Here is a 21,942-nt window from a genome sequence, read left to right as displayed (position 1 = left end):
AATCACAGTAGGTGCTAACACATAGCTGTTGAAAGAGCTAGTTATTCCACAAGAGCTTTTTCTTCTCCTTGTATGCTTCCAGCATAGCTATACATTTTTCCTAGATGAGATCCATTTACTTAGGCATGATCGAGAGCCTTGGCTAGGTTCTCAGCATTAAATTGCTTTCCAGAGCATGTACAGATGCCCTATGGTCCATGTCTACCCTCCTATTTGCAGATTTGCTTTTGTCCCACAAACTGCTCAGAAATGACTTGTACACATCCAGGCAGGCAATGTATTTCTGGCAGTTACGGTGGGTACTGCATTGCCAGGTGTGCAGCCTTCGGGATTATTTTTTCAGTACTTCTTTTCCACTTGTTTTTTTCCATTCTGTGATTTCAAACAGACACCCGCAGCAGATGCTTCATGCTTTCAGCCTGCCATGTGCATGCTGTCCCATCAGCAGCTGCTCCTCTGGCATGCACATACACCATATGGGAGAGCATGCTTGCTCCTCTAACACCTCCCATGAAGCTTCAACGACTTTCCTTCAACATGGAGTCCAGCATCTCTGGGGACTTTAAAGCGACTGCCCACGGCTTTTTTTCAGCGTTGCTCTCCCAGACATTGCCTTGCCTGGGTTTACCAGCCTGGGATTTCTATCAGCGTGGTTCCTTTTTATGACTCAAAGCAAACCCACATCTTTTTTCCCTTTCACTCCTGCCTTGATTAAAAGGGAAAGTGATGATTTTACAGTAACTAGCCCTGAACAACACCATTTCTGTGCTTACACCAGCCTGTTGCCACCAGCTGCATGGCTGCAGGCCTAATGCTGCTCGCTTCAAAAGGGAAACGTCTCCTACTGCATAGCAAGACAGGCTGCAGGCCTTTCAAAGCTGCTCTGGTGGCGACGAGATGAGGCACCTCAGGCTACTGCCACATGCAGCAAAGCAAGACGACAGCTCAGCTGCACACAACTGCATTAAAAGCACAAAAATAGAGATTTATACAAGGCGGCACCGAAGCCAGCTGCGCACATCAGCGCGAGCTGAACTCACTCCTCCTCCAGGAGGGAGGCACTCTGCGCCCGCCAGCCCGAGCACTGCGGGCCTTCCTGCTCATGGGATCATTTCCTTCTAAAACCTTCCCCACGGCAGCGGCCCAGGAACACGCACAGCTAACTTAGGCTGAAAGGGAATTTTCCACCACCCACAAGCCTCTTTCTACCTTGCATAAATCTTCTCAAGCGCAGGCCACAAAGCAACTGCGCCAGCCTCTGCAGATGACATGTAACAAGCAATTAGCCACGATAAATCTTCAGGGCCCAACTCCCACGTCAGGTTTCCTTTACACTCTCACATTTAAAATGAGCGCATGTTGAATTTACACCTCCTTCCAAGTCCCTTCACATTGCCATAATAATAGGATGGGGGCTTAGTGTAAATCACGATAAGGCCATTAAGCAGAAAGATCATTCACCCTCTCTCTGTCAATCAAGGGATATCAGATACAGGCAGATACACTGATGAGACATCTTTTTTCATCTGAGAAAATAAGCTTAAGCAATCCCTATATAATCACTCTTTTCTCGGCAAACTTTCTGGAGCACAGATAAGATCAAAGGTGGCTTTCCCAGCCAACAAAGTTATTAACACCTCAAGGGAAAAATAATGTTACACAAAAGCCAGAGCTGTCTGATAGCTTCCTTGATCTGAGGACAGAGACAAGCGGTAGCAGCAGGGGGCTGTTACCCTCAGTGCAAACAGGGCAGCATCTGAGCATGAAGAGGAAAACAACATGCTTATCTGTGAAAAATACGTATTTTCAGGACAATTTTGAATTGCTACTTCTTTGAAGGAACAGTTCCCAAAATAATAAACTGCACATGTATTTTTAACTACAGAAAAACATCTTCATGGCACGTGATCAGAAAGCACACCGGTGATAACGCACTGTGTGCTGAAGTTAAAAGAAAAGGGGACAGGCATTGCCCTTAAAGTTGGTTCACAAGCAAGTGAATTCTGGATCCATTTTCACCACAAGGAAGACAAAAAAAACCCAAAAAGCCCAAGACCTCAAAAAAACCCCAGTCAGCTGATGTCTAGAAGCGTCCTTAATTTTATAAGGAATGTGAAGATAACAGACCCATGCAATACATTTTAATTCGTGATTTTTGTCTTTGTTAGCCAAGATCAGAGGCTAGACTCGGAGCACTAGGGAAAGGAGTCCATGAGAAACAAAGAGCTCTAAGACGAGCAGAAACAGTAAAACTCAGTTTCCTGTCTGTACTTTCCCTAAAGCTAACATACAGCGTGGACTCTCTGATGTACAAAAAACATCTTATCTCTTATTTTCAAGATTACTGCAACTCACTATCCGTAAGAGCTCGACTTTCCTCTGTAAAATGTGCCAAAGGATTCAAAAGCTGCTGAGGAGAGACAACAGAAAGAGACAGAGATGCACAAAGTAAGGATGTGAATTTGTTTTCTGAAGCTGTAACAATAAGAAAAGAGAAATAACACCTGGGCCAGCAGTTCCCAAAATATGACATAAATATCACCTGCGGTTTGAAAATGATATGCAAATGATATCCAACCAACCAAATGAAGTCCCTGCATGCCACTGGGACTAAATTTGTAAAAGCCTTGTATAGTGTACAATTAAGCTAAAACAAAACACAAGCATTTAATTCACCATAACTAGCATGGCAAGAGTGTCCTCCGCAACACAATATGCTCTGGCAACCCTGCCTGCACTGGACCCTACCATACCTTGCCAAGGGCTTTCATGCCATCCAAGTTTCTGCAGGAGTCATGCCAAATCGCACCATCATTACTTCAGCCACATGAGGAAAAAAAACACACTTCCAGAAAGAAAACAGAGCTCAGGAGGGTATCATTGAAAGGAGAAACTTTGTGTTTGAGTTGAAGAAATGATAAGGAGTGTTCCAGCCCCAGCCTGAAAAGTGCGGGAGCACGGAGCTGGGAGAGCAGTACACACCTCTGCCTATGTCAGTCCATAGCTCTGTTCCCATTTGCTGTCAGATGCCTGAGAGAACTCAACGTAGAGAAAGCTATTAGAAAAAAATACTATTGCTTAATATTTACGTAGCACTTTCCACCTGGCAATTTTTAAGCAATTGATACATTAAGTAATTTACCAAGAAAAATAAAAAAAATACATTGGAGTTCTGTGTGATCAGTAGCTTATGCTTTCAGAGGAAAACAATTCTACTTTATCTTTATTAGAATTAAAATTTAAGGCCTGAATTTACTATACATTATTCACTGTTACATTTTAAATTGGCAGAGAGGTAATCAATCAGGTCATTAGCTCCAAAATGCATTTAACAGTACATTTTGCTAAGTTCCCATATTAAGAAAACGACAGAAAAACCTGGAGCTGTTAACACCTTTTTATCATTGGTTAAGAACTAAAAAGTTAGGGCACTGTAATTGTTGTTTTTAAAAAAAAAAATATTGAAAAAATACCACCTTCCAGCTCTGCCACCCTGAACTATTCTCTTGCTAACAATGCCCGGTTGATGATTCTCCCTTATTTCAACTAGTCTGTTGAGATCTTTCTGAAATCATTTCCAGCTACAAGAGGGCTTCCTTTTTGTGGGTAGCAGCACATGTCAGCTTGGCACAGCTTTCTTTTTTCACAAGTGCAAGATGCTTCCCTTTGTTGATACAGGAAGCGATCAAAAACATGCTGTGGCTGGATTTAAGAGGAGGTTCTGTAGCACTGGCCATCATTAGCATTTCTAGCCAGCAACATTATGCTGATCTCAAAACTAATCTTTTAGGACTAAGATTTAAAAAAAATACAGTTCACATGCTCACTGCGACAGAGCAATTCCTGTATTTCAGATATGTGGTCTCTCTCTCCCGTGGCCTGCGGGATGAGGTGGCAGCGCACTGACTTTTATTGCTGGTGAAATCAAACAAGAGACTGCTCTTTATGAGACACAAGGCGAGCACAGGCAGATATGATGGCTGCATCCATTCAATTCTGTTTTTCTTTTTTTAGTGCATAAAATGGGTACACAAATTCAAGTGACATTCAAACTCCTGGGAAGTTGCCAACTCACCCCATTGGTAACACAAATGTTGGGCATTTTTGAGTTGGAACACCATGGCAGTGAATCACTGGAAAAATCGGAGATTCGTCCTGTCTCCTTTAGCAGTAGGGAGAGAATCTTCAGAGGGGGGTAAATTTTCTGTTCTCTGATGTACTGAACATTCAGCAAGGCTGGATATAAGAAAAACGTAGCTCGTTAATCCAAGTAACTCTAGCAGCTCTTTTATATGACATCCCGTTTTTGTGGCTTCTTTATTAATCTTAACTGTTAGAAGACAAAACAAGTTAAATTGTGTGATATCTAAAGAGCATCTCATGACTTCTATATGTGCTCCTCCAAATACAATTAATACTTTATTTTAAATTAATTTTCCTTCAAGTTTCCCTAGCAGTTTCGTATTTCTTCTATGCTCCATTTGCATCTGGTGTTCTCAGACAACTTACATATTCAGGAGTTAAATAATATTTTGAAAATCAAAAGTAGCATTATGAGGCTCAATAGACCAGTAGTAAGTACAGTAAACACTTGACAAAAATACAATGACAACTGGGCTCTGGAACCAGTCCCTTTTTTAACACCTCTAAAGCTTCTGTCTAATTAGGTTCATTTAGGTGACAAACAAAAATGGGATTAGATCAGCATTACTGTTATTATAGCAGCCACATGACAGAACCTAGATGATTTTACTTGTCAAGCATTTTAATCAATTTTTAGTCCTGTACTGGCTTCTCATTTTCAAAGCTCATGGAAGACTACATGCCTTTCTCATGAGCATGAATCATCAAGTTCACCCATGTGTCAGAGTTAACCTACAGTGAAATTGCCATCTTTATAAATACTTCACAACATTTTAAAAAAGGTATTCTGTCTGGGAGAGGGAGGGGAAGATCACAGCCCATTCATTCTCCCTCTTTTTTTCCCAAAGGGAAGAGGGGAGAAGTGGAATTCTGTATTTCAGATAACAGAGACTTCATTCCTAACAGACTGCAATGTCACATATTGAAAACATGGTCAGTAAACAACAACTATATGCCCCTACTTGTTCATGTGACAAATATTTCACTGAAAAATGGAGCAACATCAAAAAGCTAGAAAACAAATGGTCATTCTCAGCTCTGTCAGTGTTGCAGCTGGTATTCACGCTATTTTAGATTAATCCATGAGACACTTCTTCAGAGCTTATCCTAGGTGTCAGTTAAGCAAGAAATCTGGCTCCCGATAACCAAAGAGTTTAAAATCGCCCTCAAACCGTGCATAAAGGCGTCTTATGTCTCTCTTGCTAATTCCTGAAAAATACCGCTCTACTTTTGTTTTGTTGTACACTGTTATGCCTGGTGGAATCGTGGGGTATGATACCAGGTGGTCTATGCCGGCTGCTTTCAAGATATACGGAGCATCGTCCTCCAGGGTTTCATGGTGTCCGATCACACTATATGTGATTTCACAGGGGGCGCAAAGTTCCACATACGTTACCCAATGAATGATGTGGTCACCAAACTGAACATCCAGCCATCGGTGGTTAGGGTCACCCAGATAGCGTACAAAATCCTCAAACTGCAGCCCTTTGGTCTCTGTGCGATTCTTTCTATATTTCCGAATGATGCCAGGAGCGATTTCATGCCGGTACCAAGGTTCAAACCGAGGATTGTGCACAAACTTGTCTTTAAATGCAGAAATAAGTCTTTCAAATGGATCTCTAACAATAAAAAACTTGAAGTATAAATTCAGTCTAAACAGGGGAAGAAAAAAAAAGTTAAATAATGAAGGAAAGTATTTAGCAAAGTGTTTAAAGCATGTTTAGCAAAGACGTACAAAATGTACATAAACTCTGACCACAGACACAGCAATATGAATCTTACACCACTTGCACAGTCTACCAATATTATAACCAATAGGACTAGAAACACAATTTCTGTCTTTTTACTAACAGTTTTTGTATATAGCACAAAGTGGAAATAGTTCATCCTAGTTTTCACATTTCATTCAACCTGGAAGAGCTTAATTTATCTCAATCCATATAAAGAGGAGACTAAAGATGCTGAAAAGATGCTGAAAGCTCCGAGTCAAAGATATTTTTAATGCCATGTGATCAAGCTCAAGAAGCAAAATACACAAAGACATGGAAAAAGTGGCTTGGTACAGCTGAATGTGTACAGAGGACTGCATTTTTCACTGGCAGGTAGGTAGACAAATCACTGCTTAAGTAAAAAAAAAAAAAAAAAAATTCTGGTATTTTATTTGATGTTTTGTCATGCTTTCAATAATGGCCAAGAACATTATTTTCATGAGACAGTTTTCAACAGAATTTTGCATTTTGTTGTGACACCACGGAACTGTAATATTCTGCAGTCAGAGATTATCTGTAGGAGGAAACCGAAAACAAAGTTTATTTCAGTAAAAAGCTGAGAAGGGCTATTTAGAGCCCAATCCTCACTGAAATAAGTGGATGGACTCTTTCCAGCCTCAACAGGCACTTGGACCAGTCCTCAGGTTCTTCTGACTTACCCCTCACCAGGCAGGGCTAGAGATTAGCAAATTAGATCAGCAGATCCACACCATCCCTCTCTCTACACCTAAACTCTCTGATAATATATTTCAGAATTCCCAACCAAACTGACGTTATGCATCTCCAGCACAACTTCTGTGTTGGGCTGACTGCAACAACCCAAATCATAATGGCATTCAACTTCAAATACCCTAGCTATGGCTCATCCCCCAGGTGAACAGTTACTTTCTATGCAGGGCTGTTCCCAGTGAGGGAGAACAGATCCACGTTCTCGTGGTGACAGTATTTTCTCTTGCACACTATCAACATAATTAAGTGATCCCATTTCCACAGGCACAGCTGTGATAAATGTATTTGTACTGCCGAATGCAACAAACCTTGGACTGAGCTCTACTGAGAGCTAACACCACATGTATAAGGGGATGACTCTTCAGAATGGCTTAATACACACAAAACCCACGCAAGCACAAGCTTACAGGTGTCCACTGTCATCTTATGTCCTGTTCTCTCCATGCTACCACCCCTTACAGGGATTATAAATGGCATAGGCTCTAGCAGAGATGAGAACAGACACAGTCAAAAATCTAGCCAAAGTAATTTAGAAGGCTCTACTGCAGGGAAGTATTTTTTCTGCTCCGAGAAGAACCAGAAGCACCCAAACAGGAAGATAAAGTGGCTCAGCTGAATGGACAATACTCTCAGGCTAAGGAGCACTAACATTTTAAACTTAGCCAGTTCAATCCCAATAAGTAAATCTGCCTGCAATGACAGGCAGTAAGATTTACCACACAAGGCATCAGGGTGGACCTTCCAACTAAACCATCCCTTCTGAAGGTCAATTATGTAGCACGTACGCATTGAACTACAGAAACCCTATATCCAGAGGGAGCTGGTTGTATCACCAATTACACAGGTGTTCTCCTCCAAAGCCAGTAGGAAGGTAGTCACAGCAACATCCGTGAGGATAGCAGAATAGTGCCATAATACAAGTGCTGGAGTAGAAACCTCACTGTCCTCAATTCCAGATGTAGACTTCAACCATACTCTTGATTGTCCATAACACCACTGACTCCAAACCCCTCCCACAGCCCTGGGAAGCCACCTCTTACCGTTTTTTAATTTCAGAGTCACTGAAGGAGGACAAGCGTGGAAGGCCATTCTTCTCATGATCATGTACAATATTTTCTGGGATCTCTTCTATGGAAGAAAATGCTCCTAGATAAATCAAAAAGAGAGAGCAAGTGAATCTTTCAAGGCGGGAAAAAAGTGAGCACGAGCAAGCATGTGTGCCTTTGGCTGACAGCTTTTTGTTTTATCTTTCTGTTTCCTATATTTTTAGCATTTACGGTTACTATGTTTAAAATTGTTAAATGATGAGAGATTCTGACTGCGAAGCTGAAAACTGTTAAAATTCTTTAGGGTATGTGACATCAAGGTCCAAGACCAAACAGCCTCAAAACTCTCAGAAAAGCACATTATGCAAATTTTATCAGCCATTATGTCTAAGCCTATAACTCCCCACCTCAGCGTTCCCATTCTCTTTCCCTCTGCCCACACATACAAATGGAGGAAGACTGAGGATTAACTCCAAAGAAGGAACCAGCTTCTTGGCTGAGTCTCTATCACCAACAAAAAATAAATGCTGTGGGCTGCTTTTGGAACTGCTTCAACACAAAAGCACTTTGCTGTCAGGATACATGAAGTTATTTTAATGACTATGCTGTGCTGAAACAAAAATTCCAATCATACAATACTACACAGATTAAAAAGCACTAAAATTAACAATAGAAAGCCTCCAGATATTCATTCTTGCAAGCACATAAGCTGACAAGAAAAATAATGTCACTAAATTCTGATGCATTTATTTTAAGATCCTGATCCTGGAAGTTTTTATGACCTTGAGAAATATCTCATGTGGGCCCCTTGGACTTTAGGAGTAAGCCTTCAACAGCATCATTTCAGAGTACCAACCTGCAACAAGAACAGGGTGCTACCAAACAAGCTCTTCAGATGAAAGCCTCTACGGCCTTCTCTGTTGCAGAACTGCAGGGAATAATCCACACCGCTCAGCTTCTCAGTTTTCTAGTATTTTTTTTTTTTTTTGGGGGGGGGGGGGGGGGTGGGTGGGGTGGTTGTATTTTATTAATTTCAGTTTTCTAATTATGTTTTTTGGTACTGTAGGTGAATTACATGTGGACAACAGATGCCAGATTAGACAGCCTCAGAAACAGAAACCTTGCATTCATCCAGAGCAGAGATTCGGTACAAGCAGTAGCAGGGTTAGCTCCCCCACAGTGCCACAGCTGCGTTTCTCCATCCTGAACCTCCAAATACCACCTAGGTATTTGGATGTAAAGTATTCCCCCTCAAATATAAGCCCTGCCTGCTGAAACTACCCAAAGAGGAGAAAGTTAGGTCAACTGCAGAAGTAGTCTTTAGTCTTCATCAGCAGATACTAGTACATGGGCAGCTCAAGGCAGAAGAGACCAGTGTTCATATGGCAACAATTTTCTATCATTATCGAACACGCCACAACTAGGAAGCTCAAGGTGAAAGGTTCCCTCTGATAAGACATGAGTTATCCTCCACTCAACACAGCCAATACATGCCTGCCTGTCCTGAGCTATTCTTTGCATGGTATCTCTGTTAAATTCTGACAAGAGCAGGTACTTCTAATGCACTTATAGTTTCATATTTAGTACTATCTTGGAGTGTAGCTTTCATAGGTATTTAAGACACATGCCCATACCTATGTGCATGTGTATCTTTCCTGGATTTTCAGCTCCCACGCATATATCAAAGTCGAAACTATTATTAAAGTTTTTAAAGACATACTCCTTGCTACGAAAGTTTTGCTGAAGAACACAGTTCCTTTGCCAATTTGTGACTGTTTCCTTCCAGGTGTGCAAACTAGCTCACACAAGGTAAAAAAAACCCTAAAAACACAAGTGCAGAGCTGGCTGTTCGCAGGGTGCTTCTAACAAGAAAGCTGGGTTTACAACATTCAGGTTTTGTGCACATCTTGGTGAGCTATGCCACCTGCAAAACCACAGAACGACCTCAACTGACCTGACTATTTGTGGCAAATTCACAGCCCTGATGCACAGACAGGCAAGAGGGCCTCATATCAAACAAAGGTGTGTTATGTTAAATACGATCAAGTTATTGTGTGCACGTAGTGGTACAATAGAAAACCCTGAGGAAATGAGTTATTTTTATTAGCATACCAGGCTACCAGAAGAGGTATCACCTTGTAGATCGTTATTCAAACACACTAGTCCCTTCACTCCTCCTTTTAGTCTTTTATACATACCTTTGTTGACCAAACTATTGCCTTAAGCACCTCAGAATCTTCATAACTCCTGTGATGGCTCACTGATAGTATATACACAAGATCTCAGCAGTACAGACCAACAGCAGCTGCCAAGTTTTAAGTAGCTTTCTTCATGCCAAAAAAACCCTAGTTAAAAGTCAGTGGCCTCAAGTCAGAAATTTTGTATTATTGTTTCTTAGGGAACTGTGATACCTTGTAATTTACTTGTTTCAAGTTCTATAAGTTAGTGCCACCTCTTCAAAGATAACAAAATCTACCTACCACATGCATATGGGTACTATTTTGTGACTCAAATCACTTTTGAGCCAAGTAATAACAGTATTTGTTTTCACAGAAAGAACAGGTGTATTTTCTTTAAAAGAGATGTTTTGAAAGGACTAGAAGCAACTGAAGAATGAAAGGCTGAAATTAAGTATCAGTGTACAGAAAAGCAGAAAAAAAATCCATTTTTGTGTTGTCCCAGTTGGACCAATTCTGTTCTTTCCTCCTCCTCAAAGAAACCCACACACCCACAGCAGAGTAGATACCATTTAAAACGATCAAGACTTTTTTCCACTGAGTGTTGCCCACTTTTGGCGTCTGACAAAACAGGATCTTGTGCTTGTCACACACAAATATTCGGTCCAAGACGAATTTGGAAACTGCAGTGTGAGAGAGATTTCTCAATGCAGTGTCTCTGCAGACATTCCTGAGAAGCTCAAGTCTTTCCATATGAACCAGGGGCTGGCGGATCAGATTTCCAGAAAAAGCTTTTCCAGTTGGCTTTATGAAATGCAGAGAGGAAAGAAAAAAACAAAAGTGCAAGAGTTTAGTTTTCAGATCAAATTCTAAAGTATAAAAATCCCCAAACTGTGCATCCTAATGACACCCAGATTCATGATTAAAGCTTTGCTATGTATTAACTGAAGGAGTAGCACACAGTTTTCTTCCTGTGCTGCTGTTGTACATGTTGGTTCGACTCTTAAGTCATTACATAGTAGCAGACAGTAGTAAAAGCTTTTCCATACAATAATTTAAATCTGCTGAAGAGCAGCAGGGTCTTATCTGTGTGGATACAACACTCCTTGACCAAATATTGGAACTCCCACAAAGCTTCAACAGCAAGTAAGAAATCTTCTGAAGGGCTGGGACAGGAATTTCAACAGAAATTAAGCTTTAATCTCTGAGAAGATGGGGCTTAGGGATGCTGACCCATCTGGCTGGGAAAGAAAAATTTAGGGTAAAAGTTCTAGCACATGTAGGCTTTCAGTGTTTCCATTTATCCAAGCTGCAACAAAATTAAGTGAACAAAAATTCACACAATGTGCATTGGTGCTTACTGTGGCAAATGAGAGAAGCAGGCAGGATTCCTCTCCCCAAAAATGGATGAACTGTTCGATATGTCTCATTTTTCTGAGACTAAGACAGGAACCACAACCACCTCTGCCTCACGATTAGTGGGGAGAGAGGAAAAAGGAGCTTGTCTGATTAACAGGTGATGGGAAAATTTAAATTTCTACTGACCAATCTTCCCCCTTCCACTAATTGATTTACACAGCTGGCCACCCCCAATATCAATACAGACTAGGGAATGTACTGACTGAGAACAGGCCTGCAGAGAAGGATTTGGGGATACTGATGAATGAAAAATTGGATATGTGCCAGCAATATGTGCTCGCAGGCAAGAAAGCCAATCATATCGTGCGCTGTATAAAAAAAAAAAATAAAAAACAAACATGGCCAGCGGGTCGAGGGAGGTGATTCTGCTCCTCTACTCCACTCTCGTCAGACCCCACCTGGAGTACTGCATCCAGCTCTGGAGTCCACAGTACAGGAAAGACATGGACTTGTTGGAGTGGGTCCAGAGGAGGGCCACGAAAATAATCAGAGGGATGGAACACCTCTCCTATGAGGACAGGCTGAGAGAGTTGAGGTTGTTTAGCCTGGAGAAGAGAAGGCTCTGGAGAGACCTTATTGCAGCCTTTCAATGCTTACAGAGGGCTTATAAGAAAGACAGAGAAAGACTTTACCAGGGCCTGTAGTGACAGGACAACAGGTAATGGTTTTAAACTAAAAGAGGATAGGTTTAGATTATATATAAGGAAGAAGTTCTTTAGAATGAGGGCGGTGAGACACTGGAAGAGGTTGCCCAGAGAAGCTGTGGATGCCCCATCCCTGGAAGTGTTCAAGGTCAGGTTGGACGGGGCTTTGAGCAACCTGATCTAGTGGAAGATGTCCCTGCTCATTGCAGCGGGGTTGAGCTAGATGATCTTCAAAGGTCCCTTCCAACCAAAACCATTCTGTGATTCTATGATTTTAGGTACAGTGTCCAAGCTACACATGAAAAAGAAATGACTTTACTTTTTGTCCCAACCCTTCATAAGGAAAAAAAAATCTCATTCTGCTTTTTCTGTTTGTTACTCTTCTCCAATATCCCCTGGTCAGAATGTAATCTGAACAGCCTGACAGATTGCTTATCTGTCAAAACAATTCCTTTTGCATGCAACCAGGATTAATATTAATTCTGCATTTCATGCTGTTGGGAAGTCAAAAGGGTATAGTTTTAGATCCAGAAACCTTATTATCCTCTTCCATACAAGTGAAGGAAAATATTAAAACTCGCTACACAGATCTGCCAGCCTTCCACTGAACAAAGTGTTTCTCCCAAGTATTTTGAGGATAACTTAAATATCAGGTTTTTTACATATGAAAACAAAAAGTGTCATGTTTATACAGAAACCTACCTTCCATGCTGCATCACAAAAATACTCTAAACATAAGGTAACTTATGTAACCAACGGAAAAAAATATTGCCCTTAGCCCACTGTGAGACTAGTCTCAAACTTACATTTGCATTAGGCATTTTCAGAGTCTCCCTATAAATTAGCAGGTACCACATTTGTTCTGCTTTATTTCTGAAAGCACAGAACCATGCATCTAAAGGACCAACTGGTATTGAATACTACTGTGTTCGTGTTCTGCCTTGGAAAAACGCTGAGATGTGAAGCATAAAGAGCACAAAACATGAAAAAGAAATGGAGACTGATAAAAAGAATCGGAGAGACTGAGCAGAGAACAAAGAGAATAGACAAGACACAGGCTTGCCCTCAATAACCACAAACCTGATGGCTATGGCAAGGCAGAATACCAGTAATCCAAAATTGGGCCATTATATTAAAAAGGCTAGCAAAAATTACTGTCCTGACTCAATAAAGGAGTACTGTAACAATTTTCTCCTAGAAATGGAAACACATTAAGTTGAATCATTCAGATGAAACAAGACAGCAGGTTACCACAACAAACTAGTTTTGTGAAGCTAACATTAATTCTGTTGGCTCTATCTAAATAGAACAGTCTGAATAAATAATTCCTGTCCAGCAATTCCTTTTAACAACAGGAAGCCCTTACTTAATGTCTTATTTTCTCCCACTCTTTAATATATGTAACGCTTATCTCAACAGTATGCACCTGGAATTCTTCAGGCCAATGTTTTTCCTCTGGCACATGCACCTCTTCCACTTTTGTCACAGCTGTCAGTATCAATGGCTCTTGTTTGGCACCATAGCCTAAAGAAGGAAGAGAGATAAAAGCATTACAGAAGGTGGGGGGAAGGCAACTATTTTTGCTTTAAAACACAACTAAACATCACTTTCTGTATTAAGCTTACAAAACATTGGGATTTGTTTCCAAATGGGAAGGTAGTAGAGAAGACATGAGACAGACTATGAATATTTTAAAGGATGTACTCTGTGGGAATTTTGGATGCAACTTCAGTTGAGTTTTATCAAAGAAACATGTCCATTATCTTTTATTTTGGTCTTTTTAAAACAAACTGTGCAAAGAGACATAGAAATCGTAAATCCAAATATCGCGATTGGTAGACAATTGAGTATAACTATATGGACTTGACAGTAGGAGATTTTCATTTTTCAGTAAACTTCCCAAAGCATGTCCAAATAAAAAAAACTTTATCTATCAGGTTTCTCCCTCCCTTCCTATTAGTAGATAGGTTTCTTCTGTTGTAAACTCTTAGACATTACCAGAAGAGAAGTGTCATTAAGGACCACCTTTTATTTCTTTGGTGCTCTAAGTAAACACCTCTAACCAGCAATAAATACAAGATCCCCTCTTCCTTTATTATTGGACTGATGGCATTCCTTAGAGACTCCCACAATGAAAGAACAAACTCAGCTGACACTCTTGTTCCTTTTTTAATGGTTTTAGGGCAGCTAATAGTTTGAGACGAAATTAAAGTATGTAAGGGAAGAGCCCTTTGCATCTTTTGCCATTGGTATGCTACAGGAAAACTGAAAAATAACACAAGGCTGTAGCTTCATTTTACATGGTGCAGAAAGATCAAAAATAATTTGAAGCAGCTTTCCCTAACCACAAAGCAAAAAGAACATGATTTCTCCCTGAAAATTTATTTCCATCCACATTGGACTACTTTTCCCTTCATATAGTTTCTTCTATGAATAATCTTCCTCCATCTGCATCCACAGTGGCTTACTGTGTTATGGTTGAGAAAATGTGTGTACTGCCACAACCTTTTCTTAAGGGAGTACTCTACTCTGCCTACACTGGATTTTAACAAAGGGCACGCATGGAAAAACAAGTTAAAACTGAAAACAGTGTAAGCATCCCAGCAATCAGCTACAGTAAATATTGTTGTGCACAGACTTACTCCATGGCATCCTTTTGTAAAATCAAAGTAATCTGACCCAGTGCAAGAGCAGTTAAACTATCTTTCATTATTACTGGGTGAAAGCATGCCTGCAGATGCTACTAGAGATAATGGACAGAAACTTGCTTCTTCTCATTAAGAAGTTCCTATTGCTCATGCACCCAAGACATCAGTAAAAGGCTTAAACAAAAGAACATTGATTCATTGAGCATCTGCTGGTTTTGTTCTAGCTGCTAAGTAGACACATCCAAATAAGGAAAATTTAGGAAAATAAATAAGGAAAATAAAGCCATATTTTATTAAGCCTAGAAGAGTTCCTCCAGGACTGGCCATCCTGTTGGGATTTTCTCCAAAATTCTGTTGGTATATTCACATTACTTCCCTTCATTAGTCTGAATACATACACTGGTATCTCCAACACATACATACACTTAACCACAGCCATGCCTTTGCACGACTGGAGCTTAAGAAACTACACAAGCTTCTGCTCAGACAACTACTTAAAGGGGAAGGAAGATTCAGGATAGGAAAAAAAAAAAAAAGAAAAACTGGAAAGCCAAGATAATGAAAAGCAAGTAAATGCAAAGGGTGTACACTAGTAGTTTTTTTAAAACTACATTTAATCCTCCTGGCAAATTCTGGTGGGAAGAACCACTCAAAGAATACATGAGCTGGGAAACAGGAGTTGGCATAGAATGAAATACTGGAAGACTTAACTACCTAACATAAGATCAGCTTATTTGTGGATGTACTAGGGCTCAAAAAACAGCTGGGACCAAGGAAAGCTAAGTTAGCCTACAGTTCTCATCTGTAAGACTTGCTGAATAAATTGCCACACAGAGGTATGCTATTTAAAAAGGTACACCTAATATATTTATCCACTATCAAGTCACTGAAACAAATGGCACTAGTGATGTCAGCGCTTCAGAAGTCACAACTTTTTGCATATCTTAGGAAGATGCAAAAATACAGATCTCTCAGGACTGTAAGTTAGGTCATCACTTTCAACCTAAACTCTCTGTAGGATGGCTTTGTAACAGCAGCTCCTCAGCAGACAGAAAACTGTAACATGCTGTGTGGTGTCATCAAATGGCTTAAATTCCTCATCAGCTTAATACCATCTGGGCTACTTAAGCTAAGCAAAAGCCTATAAGCTGTTTGTCAGTCAAACAGCAGAGGATAAAACTGAATGCAAGAAGCAGGGCAGAGGTGGCTAGGCTAAGTGCATTGCAAATGAAATAAAACTTTCCACAAGTTTTGCATAATATTGCAGCCACAGAACAAGCAGTCACAAGAGGACAGAAACTAGTATGTGAAACGAACCCTTCAATTCCTTGTGAATTTCCTTTGTCTTTAAATAGGTAATTGTGCTCTGTTGTTTTGCACATGACTTCTACTTCTAGTAGATCAAGATACTGAAACTGAGTGTATTTGAAAAAACGGACCTCACAAGACAGTACTGCCAAACATGATCCCCTCTGTTGTTAACCATCAAAAAAAAAGACATGATGTTGGTTTTGCAGACTTCTACCAAGAAAAGCAGAAACTGAACGTCAGCACTGTCACTTCTAGAAATTTAGTTGTTCTGTTCTAAATCCTACTGAAGTGGTAACATGCCAAGAACTACTTTGCACAGAAAGAGTATTTGTGTGAAGCACTATTCAATTTCCTGTTTCACATCAAAGTTGAACTTACCATCTGGGTCTTTAAAAGTCAACGTGATAAACTTGCTAGCAACCATGAACATGAATATCACCCAAAAGCATGCAGCTAGCAGCAGCCACTGGTGGTGCATGTTGTCAGAAATGAGCCATATAAAGGTGTTGCCTCCTGTTTGAAAGAAGAAAGATTGACACATTAATAATTATTGTTCCAGTTTAGAAAAATACTTTCCATAACCAAAATGACAAAACTCCAATATGTATGCATGTCATAAAACATAGCAGTAGATTTCACTTCTTACTTTTTGTCCTTCGGCTGGGTTTTTAACCCATGTTAAGGCTGAGGCAATGTAACCACTGGCTGCTATCAAAAGGAGGCTTCACTCCTCCTTCACCCCCACGTACACGTTCCCAGTCCCCTCCTTGTGCCGGCAATAGCACTATCTGTCTGACTGCTCAGGGAGACAGACCAGCAACCCCCCTATGTTTTTAAAGTATAGTTTCTTTCTCAATTGCAAGATGGCTCACTGTAGGAAAGGAAGGGTGAATGAAGAAAGCTCCCCTCTTGGTGCCAGCTAGTCAGCAGATCAACCAAGCTGTAACAGTAACAGTATTTTTAGTTATCCCAAGTCAGCTCATGACATGTAACACGGACTCCTCCCCTGCCCAGCCCACATGAATTACAGGCTGGAAGCTACCGAGCCAGAACACTAAGCTTAACCTGACAAAATATTTAAATATATATCTCTTCTTATCGTGTCACTGTTATTGCCAGCAAAGTATCAACCATAGGTTCTGGAAGATTTTTTTTATTTCCATCATGCTAAGCACTATCCACATAAATAGTAAAAAGGGTTTCCTTGCAGCAGTGCCTGCTACCTGTAGCTGCATTCCTGCAGGTGAGCCTTAGAAACAGGACTTCCCCCGGACCGCAGGAAGGGCTACCCAAACAATCGAGACCACAGATTCAATGCGCAAAGAAACCAGAGGTAGTGACTGAATCCAAGCAGAGCGAGGATGAGGATACTGCACAGTATTAGAAACACATGGTGTCTGCCCTACCTTGCAGTTTCTAAGTTTGCTGGAGTGCTCCAAGCACTTCTTAGCTTGATTGTAGAAACTGTAATCCTCATAAATTATTTTTTATGGTTAAAAGTTAAGACGCAATATAAGGAAACCAATTACAAAAAAGATTAAGTCGCCAGCTGTTAAGAGAAATGTATAATTTTAAGGTACATCTTTCACTGAATTTGCAACTTCTGATGGGCAATGCACCCAGGGGAGCACTGGGGCTGACAACAAGTATCTGTGGAAGCCACACTGCAAAATTTAAGCTTCCATAACTTTTAAAAAAACAACAAAAAACTAACAGCAAACATCACTGCCTAGCTACCAAAACCTGAGACTCCTCAGGCTTGATCTTGCAGAAATAAAGCACCATTGTCTCAGTTGTTGCTGGAGAGATAAGACACCTGAGGGCCTGAACTCAGGTGCTGGAAAGCTGGAACATAAAGTGAATGCTTCCTTTTGAGGATACATATAACATAACTTCAAAACACTTAACCAAAGAGGATCTAACACAAAAATCTCATACAACGAGATCCTCTCAACAATCCTGTGAGGTTTGTGCTTGTAGCCTCATGAAGAACAAAAAAACCCACGTAACTAGCAACAGGATCAAACGCAGTCCTAAAGTAGCCGCGTGCAACTCTAATGAGAGTCACATTTGCCTGGTTTGTGATCCCACTTCCTATACAGCCACTTGAGTGAATTGCCAGGGAATAAGAGAGATGCCCTCATTCCCAGCTAAGATGCTAAAAACATGCTATACTTCTAAGAAAACTTTGTATTAAGTTTTTCAGTCATATACCAGTATTCCACCTTTTTTGTTCCCACAAAGCTTCAATAACAGAAGCGAGCCTGGTTTTAACGTTGCTTCAGCAGGTCCACCTGCAACATCAGTACTACTGCTACAGGTGCCAATCGCTTTTCCAACTGGCTTTTGCCTTCCAGCAATGCAAATGTTTCCAGGAAGGGTTCTCGCTGTAGCTGACAGAAGTGAAACATCTTCAGGGTATGTCAAAAGCCTGTGCAGGCACGCAAGCAGTTCAAAACAGATTTGGGACCCTAAGGATGTACGTGAAATGGGTGAGAGGAGGAAAAGAACATAATATCTCCAACTGAAAAATAGAATTTATAATTTTTAGCTAGGATGGCAGTGTTCAGGCCTATTTTTATTTTCTCAGTGCAATATTTTTCAGTTTGGCTTCTGAGAGGTCACTTTTTCCCTTTTTTTATAATTTCATTTTTAAGTACTTCTCCTGAAAACACTGCATTTAGGTAAAAAGATGCATCAACTGTCTTTCGGATAGTTACAGGCACTGTGACCTTCATAAAGATGATGTTTGCCGTCTCCCATTTTCTGCTGCAATTCCCTAGCTGCCAACTGACCATGCAATGTCCAAGACATGTTCTTCTTTAACATGGAAAACTGATGGCCAGGAAGGGCAAATAATAATACCGTGTGAATTCTAGAGCACTGATCTCTTTCCAGCTAAGTAGTTCAAAAGTTATTCTCATCCTACCATTGCACTAGTGCAATGCTTGCCCTAAGATTCACGCTGAAAACCACCAGGTCTCAAAGGTCCTCATTTTTCAGTCTGCCACAACATCCACCATCTGCCATTTAGAGCACTGAAATGTATCACCTTTGCTTTCAGACATCACAATAATTTGGAAAATTTTCCAACTCTCACAAATGAGAAAAATGCAAAATAGATGTCAGGACACAAAATGTAGCAATGGTATTTTTACTTTTTGGGTAGCTCTGCTAAAACCATGAGAACCATTCAACATTCAAAATACAATTTAACCTGTCTTCAAGGCAACAGACTGACAGAAGCTTGCAGAGAACATTCTGCAGGAGGAAAACCTCCTTCTAACCATCAGCTGCAGGCTTTTCAGAGGCATGACGAACGGTCTGGACCAGACCCCTAGTACATTTGTTCTACATAAAGAATGATAGAAATGGCCTCCAACACTCGTAGCATCCCTGTTAGTCTGCCCGCTTTTATAATGGTGATGGATGCACACCATTCAGTAAGGATTATTGATCTATATCCCCTTATGTAATTTATGTATTGGATTTCTAAGAAGTTGTGTTTAATGACATTGGGAAAGCAGCTTCCACGTGCTCTGACCTGAAAAGCAGTTAGCACACACAGGACCCTGCTGCCAGATCCTGTGCTCTAGGGACAGGAGAACAACATTTCAGCCAAAGACACCTACGAGCAGTACACTACTTACCTCAAGGACTGGACTCTGAGACCAGAAAGGGGACAGAATTGCAGTCACATCCCTAACAACAACGACTATTAACCTTCAATACATTGAAGCTGAGAGAAAATATAAAGCAGTTTTGTCTACTCCTTTTTTTATGCGCACAGCAAATCTGCAACCATACTCATCGATACAAGAGTCTTGTCAGATGGTTTATCATAACGTAATTACAATGGCTGCCACTCACTTCTACCATCCCAAACGAAACAACATCTATATCAGCAGCTCATTACCTATCTCAAGAAGCACGACTGTTCAAAACTCAGCCATTATGCTCACTTAAATGTAATAACCAATAATGTTTTTAAAATAACATGTTTACGTTTCCCGTTCTCTAGCTGCTTCTTTAATATTTTTATCATTTCACATAGGGTAGTCGCACTTCCTGTTATATCTCCAATCTTACTGCATTTCTGTTGCCTCTCCTGTTACTTATTTTCTAGTGAATACATGCACTAGCTTCTGTTTTTTCTCTTTAATAGTTTCCTTCAGCTTTCAAATGTGTCTTTCACCACTTCTTGCCTAAAACATTTTTTCTTTACAAGTAGAAAAAAAAAGAAAGCTGCTGAAGGTTTAGTCCGTTTTCTCACAATGAAATACACAGGGATTTTTCAGGTTGCTCCTTCTCCCTCTTATTGCGATTTGACAGTTTTCAGGAGCACAAGATCCCCCCCAAACCCTCTCTCTATCCATTCCTCTGTCCTTCCCTCCCTGGGCTACTTACCCCAAAGACAAATGGTCACATAACCCTCAGATCAGCCAGATGCCAGTTTTGCATGAGCAAAAACAGGATCGCAAACACACACACAAAGACGAACCAAAGATTAGGACACAAAGTGTGGCAGGCTTTACCCATGGCCTGCGAGTAACATGCTGCCTGGAAAAACCACTTGTACTTTGGGGATGTCTGCTGTTCTTCATGTGAACGACAGGACAAAGTGTAGAAGATTAAAACTCAGTGCACAGCCCCTGCTCTGCAGCTTATGCTGCTTGGACGGGGGCTCCTTGGCAGGACAGCCTCTGCACGCATCGCAAATGACAGCGGCACGCCGGTAGTCTCAAACTTCCAACTGCTTGCCCACCAGCACATGACTAATGATGTAATTTGAAATGGAACTGGTAACAAAGGCCAAACAACAGCTAGCTGGGCTACCTAATCCATTTTCATCAAGGCCTCCTTTACGTTACCTTAAAGTTAAGAGATCTGGACGATTCATTACACTTTTAACACAGATTTTGGACTAAAAATCTATCACACGCTGCTTTGGTAAGTAGCGTGGTGCTGCTAAATGTTATAAGGTACATTACAACATGCATTTCTGAAAGCTGGTTCTTTCCTAAGGCTTTCCTCCACCCCGGGCGGCATTCACAGGCCGATCGTCTCTGCCACCGCTGGCGAGCGGAGTCCTCCCCGGGCACGCACAGCTCACCTGTCGGCAGCAGGAAAAGCAACCCCCGGGGCAGCAGCGGCGGCAGCAGCGGCGGCGGCAGCCCCCGCAGCAGGCGGGTAACCCACCGCCTCGGCCCGCGGCAGGCTCAGCCTGCAGGCCCACCCCCCGGCCCCCGGGCTGGGAAGCGGCCGCTGCCGGCCCGCCCAGCACACCCCTGCCCTGTCCGACAGCCGCCGGGTCCAGCTCCACCGGGCACCCCCTGCTCTTCACAGCCGGGAACGGCAGCTCTTCCCCCCCAGCATCGGGGCTTCCCGGGGGCTCCGCTCGCTGCCCAAGGGAGGGGATAAAAACAGAGGGGTCCCCGCCAGGAAGAGGGGGCACGGCCGAGGCGAAGCGCACCCACAGCCCACAAGCCGGGCTCCGGACCTGGGCTGAACAGGCGCAAACTTTTCCCGTTCCCGAGGAGGAAGCACGGCGGGAATGACAGGAAAGACCGCACCGCCCGCTGCCTTCCCCGCCCGCCCGCCCGGAGCAGCCGCTCCCCGGGGCTGCCGGCCGCCAGGCCTCCCCCCGCAGCCCCGGCCCCGCCCCGGGGTACCGGGCCTCCCTCGCAGCGCCCCCTCCCCGCCTTACCGGCCGGCCCTCCAGCGCCGCTCCCCGCAGCCTCGGCCCCCCGCGGCGGGGCACCGCTCCTGCCGGGGGCCCGCCTCACTCGGCGGCGCGGCCGGCTCGCTCAGGCGGCCCCGGCTGCGGCTGCTGCTGCTGCGGCATCCCCCCGGACGGCTGCGGACGGCGGCGGCGGCGCCTCCCCGCCCCCGCTCAGCCCCTGCTGCTGCTGCCGCCGCCCGGCCCTGCCGCCGCCGCCTCCATTTCTTCCCGCCGCGGGCAGGCCTCGGCCTCGGCCTCGGCCGCGCCCCCAGCCCTGCCGCCGGGAAGGAGAGGAAGGTGAAGGCCGCCGCGGGGATGGCTCGGCTCGGCTCCG

At 42.4% G+C, this 21,942-nt stretch overlaps 1 protein-coding gene across 1 annotated transcript; it reads right to left on the bottom strand.

Annotated features, from left to right (window-relative positions):
- Positions 1-3,445: 3,445 nt before the first annotated feature.
- Positions 3,446-21,672, bottom strand: CHST10 (carbohydrate sulfotransferase 10). The gene is made up of 6 exons (XM_082337956.1): positions 21,594-21,672; positions 16,265-16,399; positions 13,354-13,451; positions 10,434-10,668; positions 7,682-7,787; positions 3,446-5,795 (listed from the first exon to the last, which is right to left on the bottom strand). Exons 2-6 carry the CDS (start codon positions 16,362-16,364, stop codon positions 5,258-5,260), a joined length of 1,077 nt encoding a protein of 358 aa, XP_082194082.1. The 5' UTR covers positions 16,365-16,399; positions 21,594-21,672; the 3' UTR covers positions 3,446-5,257.
- Positions 21,673-21,942: the final 270 nt, after the last annotated feature.

The sequence above is a fragment of the Platalea leucorodia genome (genome assembly GCF_965183815.1).
Source record: "Platalea leucorodia genome assembly, chromosome: 2".
Taxonomy (NCBI): domain Eukaryota; kingdom Metazoa; phylum Chordata; class Aves; order Pelecaniformes; family Threskiornithidae; genus Platalea; species Platalea leucorodia.
The sequence above is the reverse complement of the archived record's forward strand: the minus strand, read 5'-3'. Positions and strand labels throughout refer to the sequence as shown.

Bases quoted from the DNA above. Each gene is read 5' to 3' on its own strand.
- CHST10 (XM_082337956.1), bottom strand. From the start codon at position 16,364: ATGCACCACCAGTGGCTGCTGCTAGCTGCATGCTTTTGGGTGATATTC. The intron at 10,669-13,353 runs GTGCATACTGTT...CATTTCATAAAG, and splicing joins ATTGGCCTGAAGAATTCCAG to CCAACTGGAAAAGCTTTTTC. The intron at 5,796-7,681 runs GTAAGAGGTGGC...TCCCCTGTTTAG, and splicing joins GACTCTGAAATTAAAAAACG to ACTGAATTTATACTTCAAGT.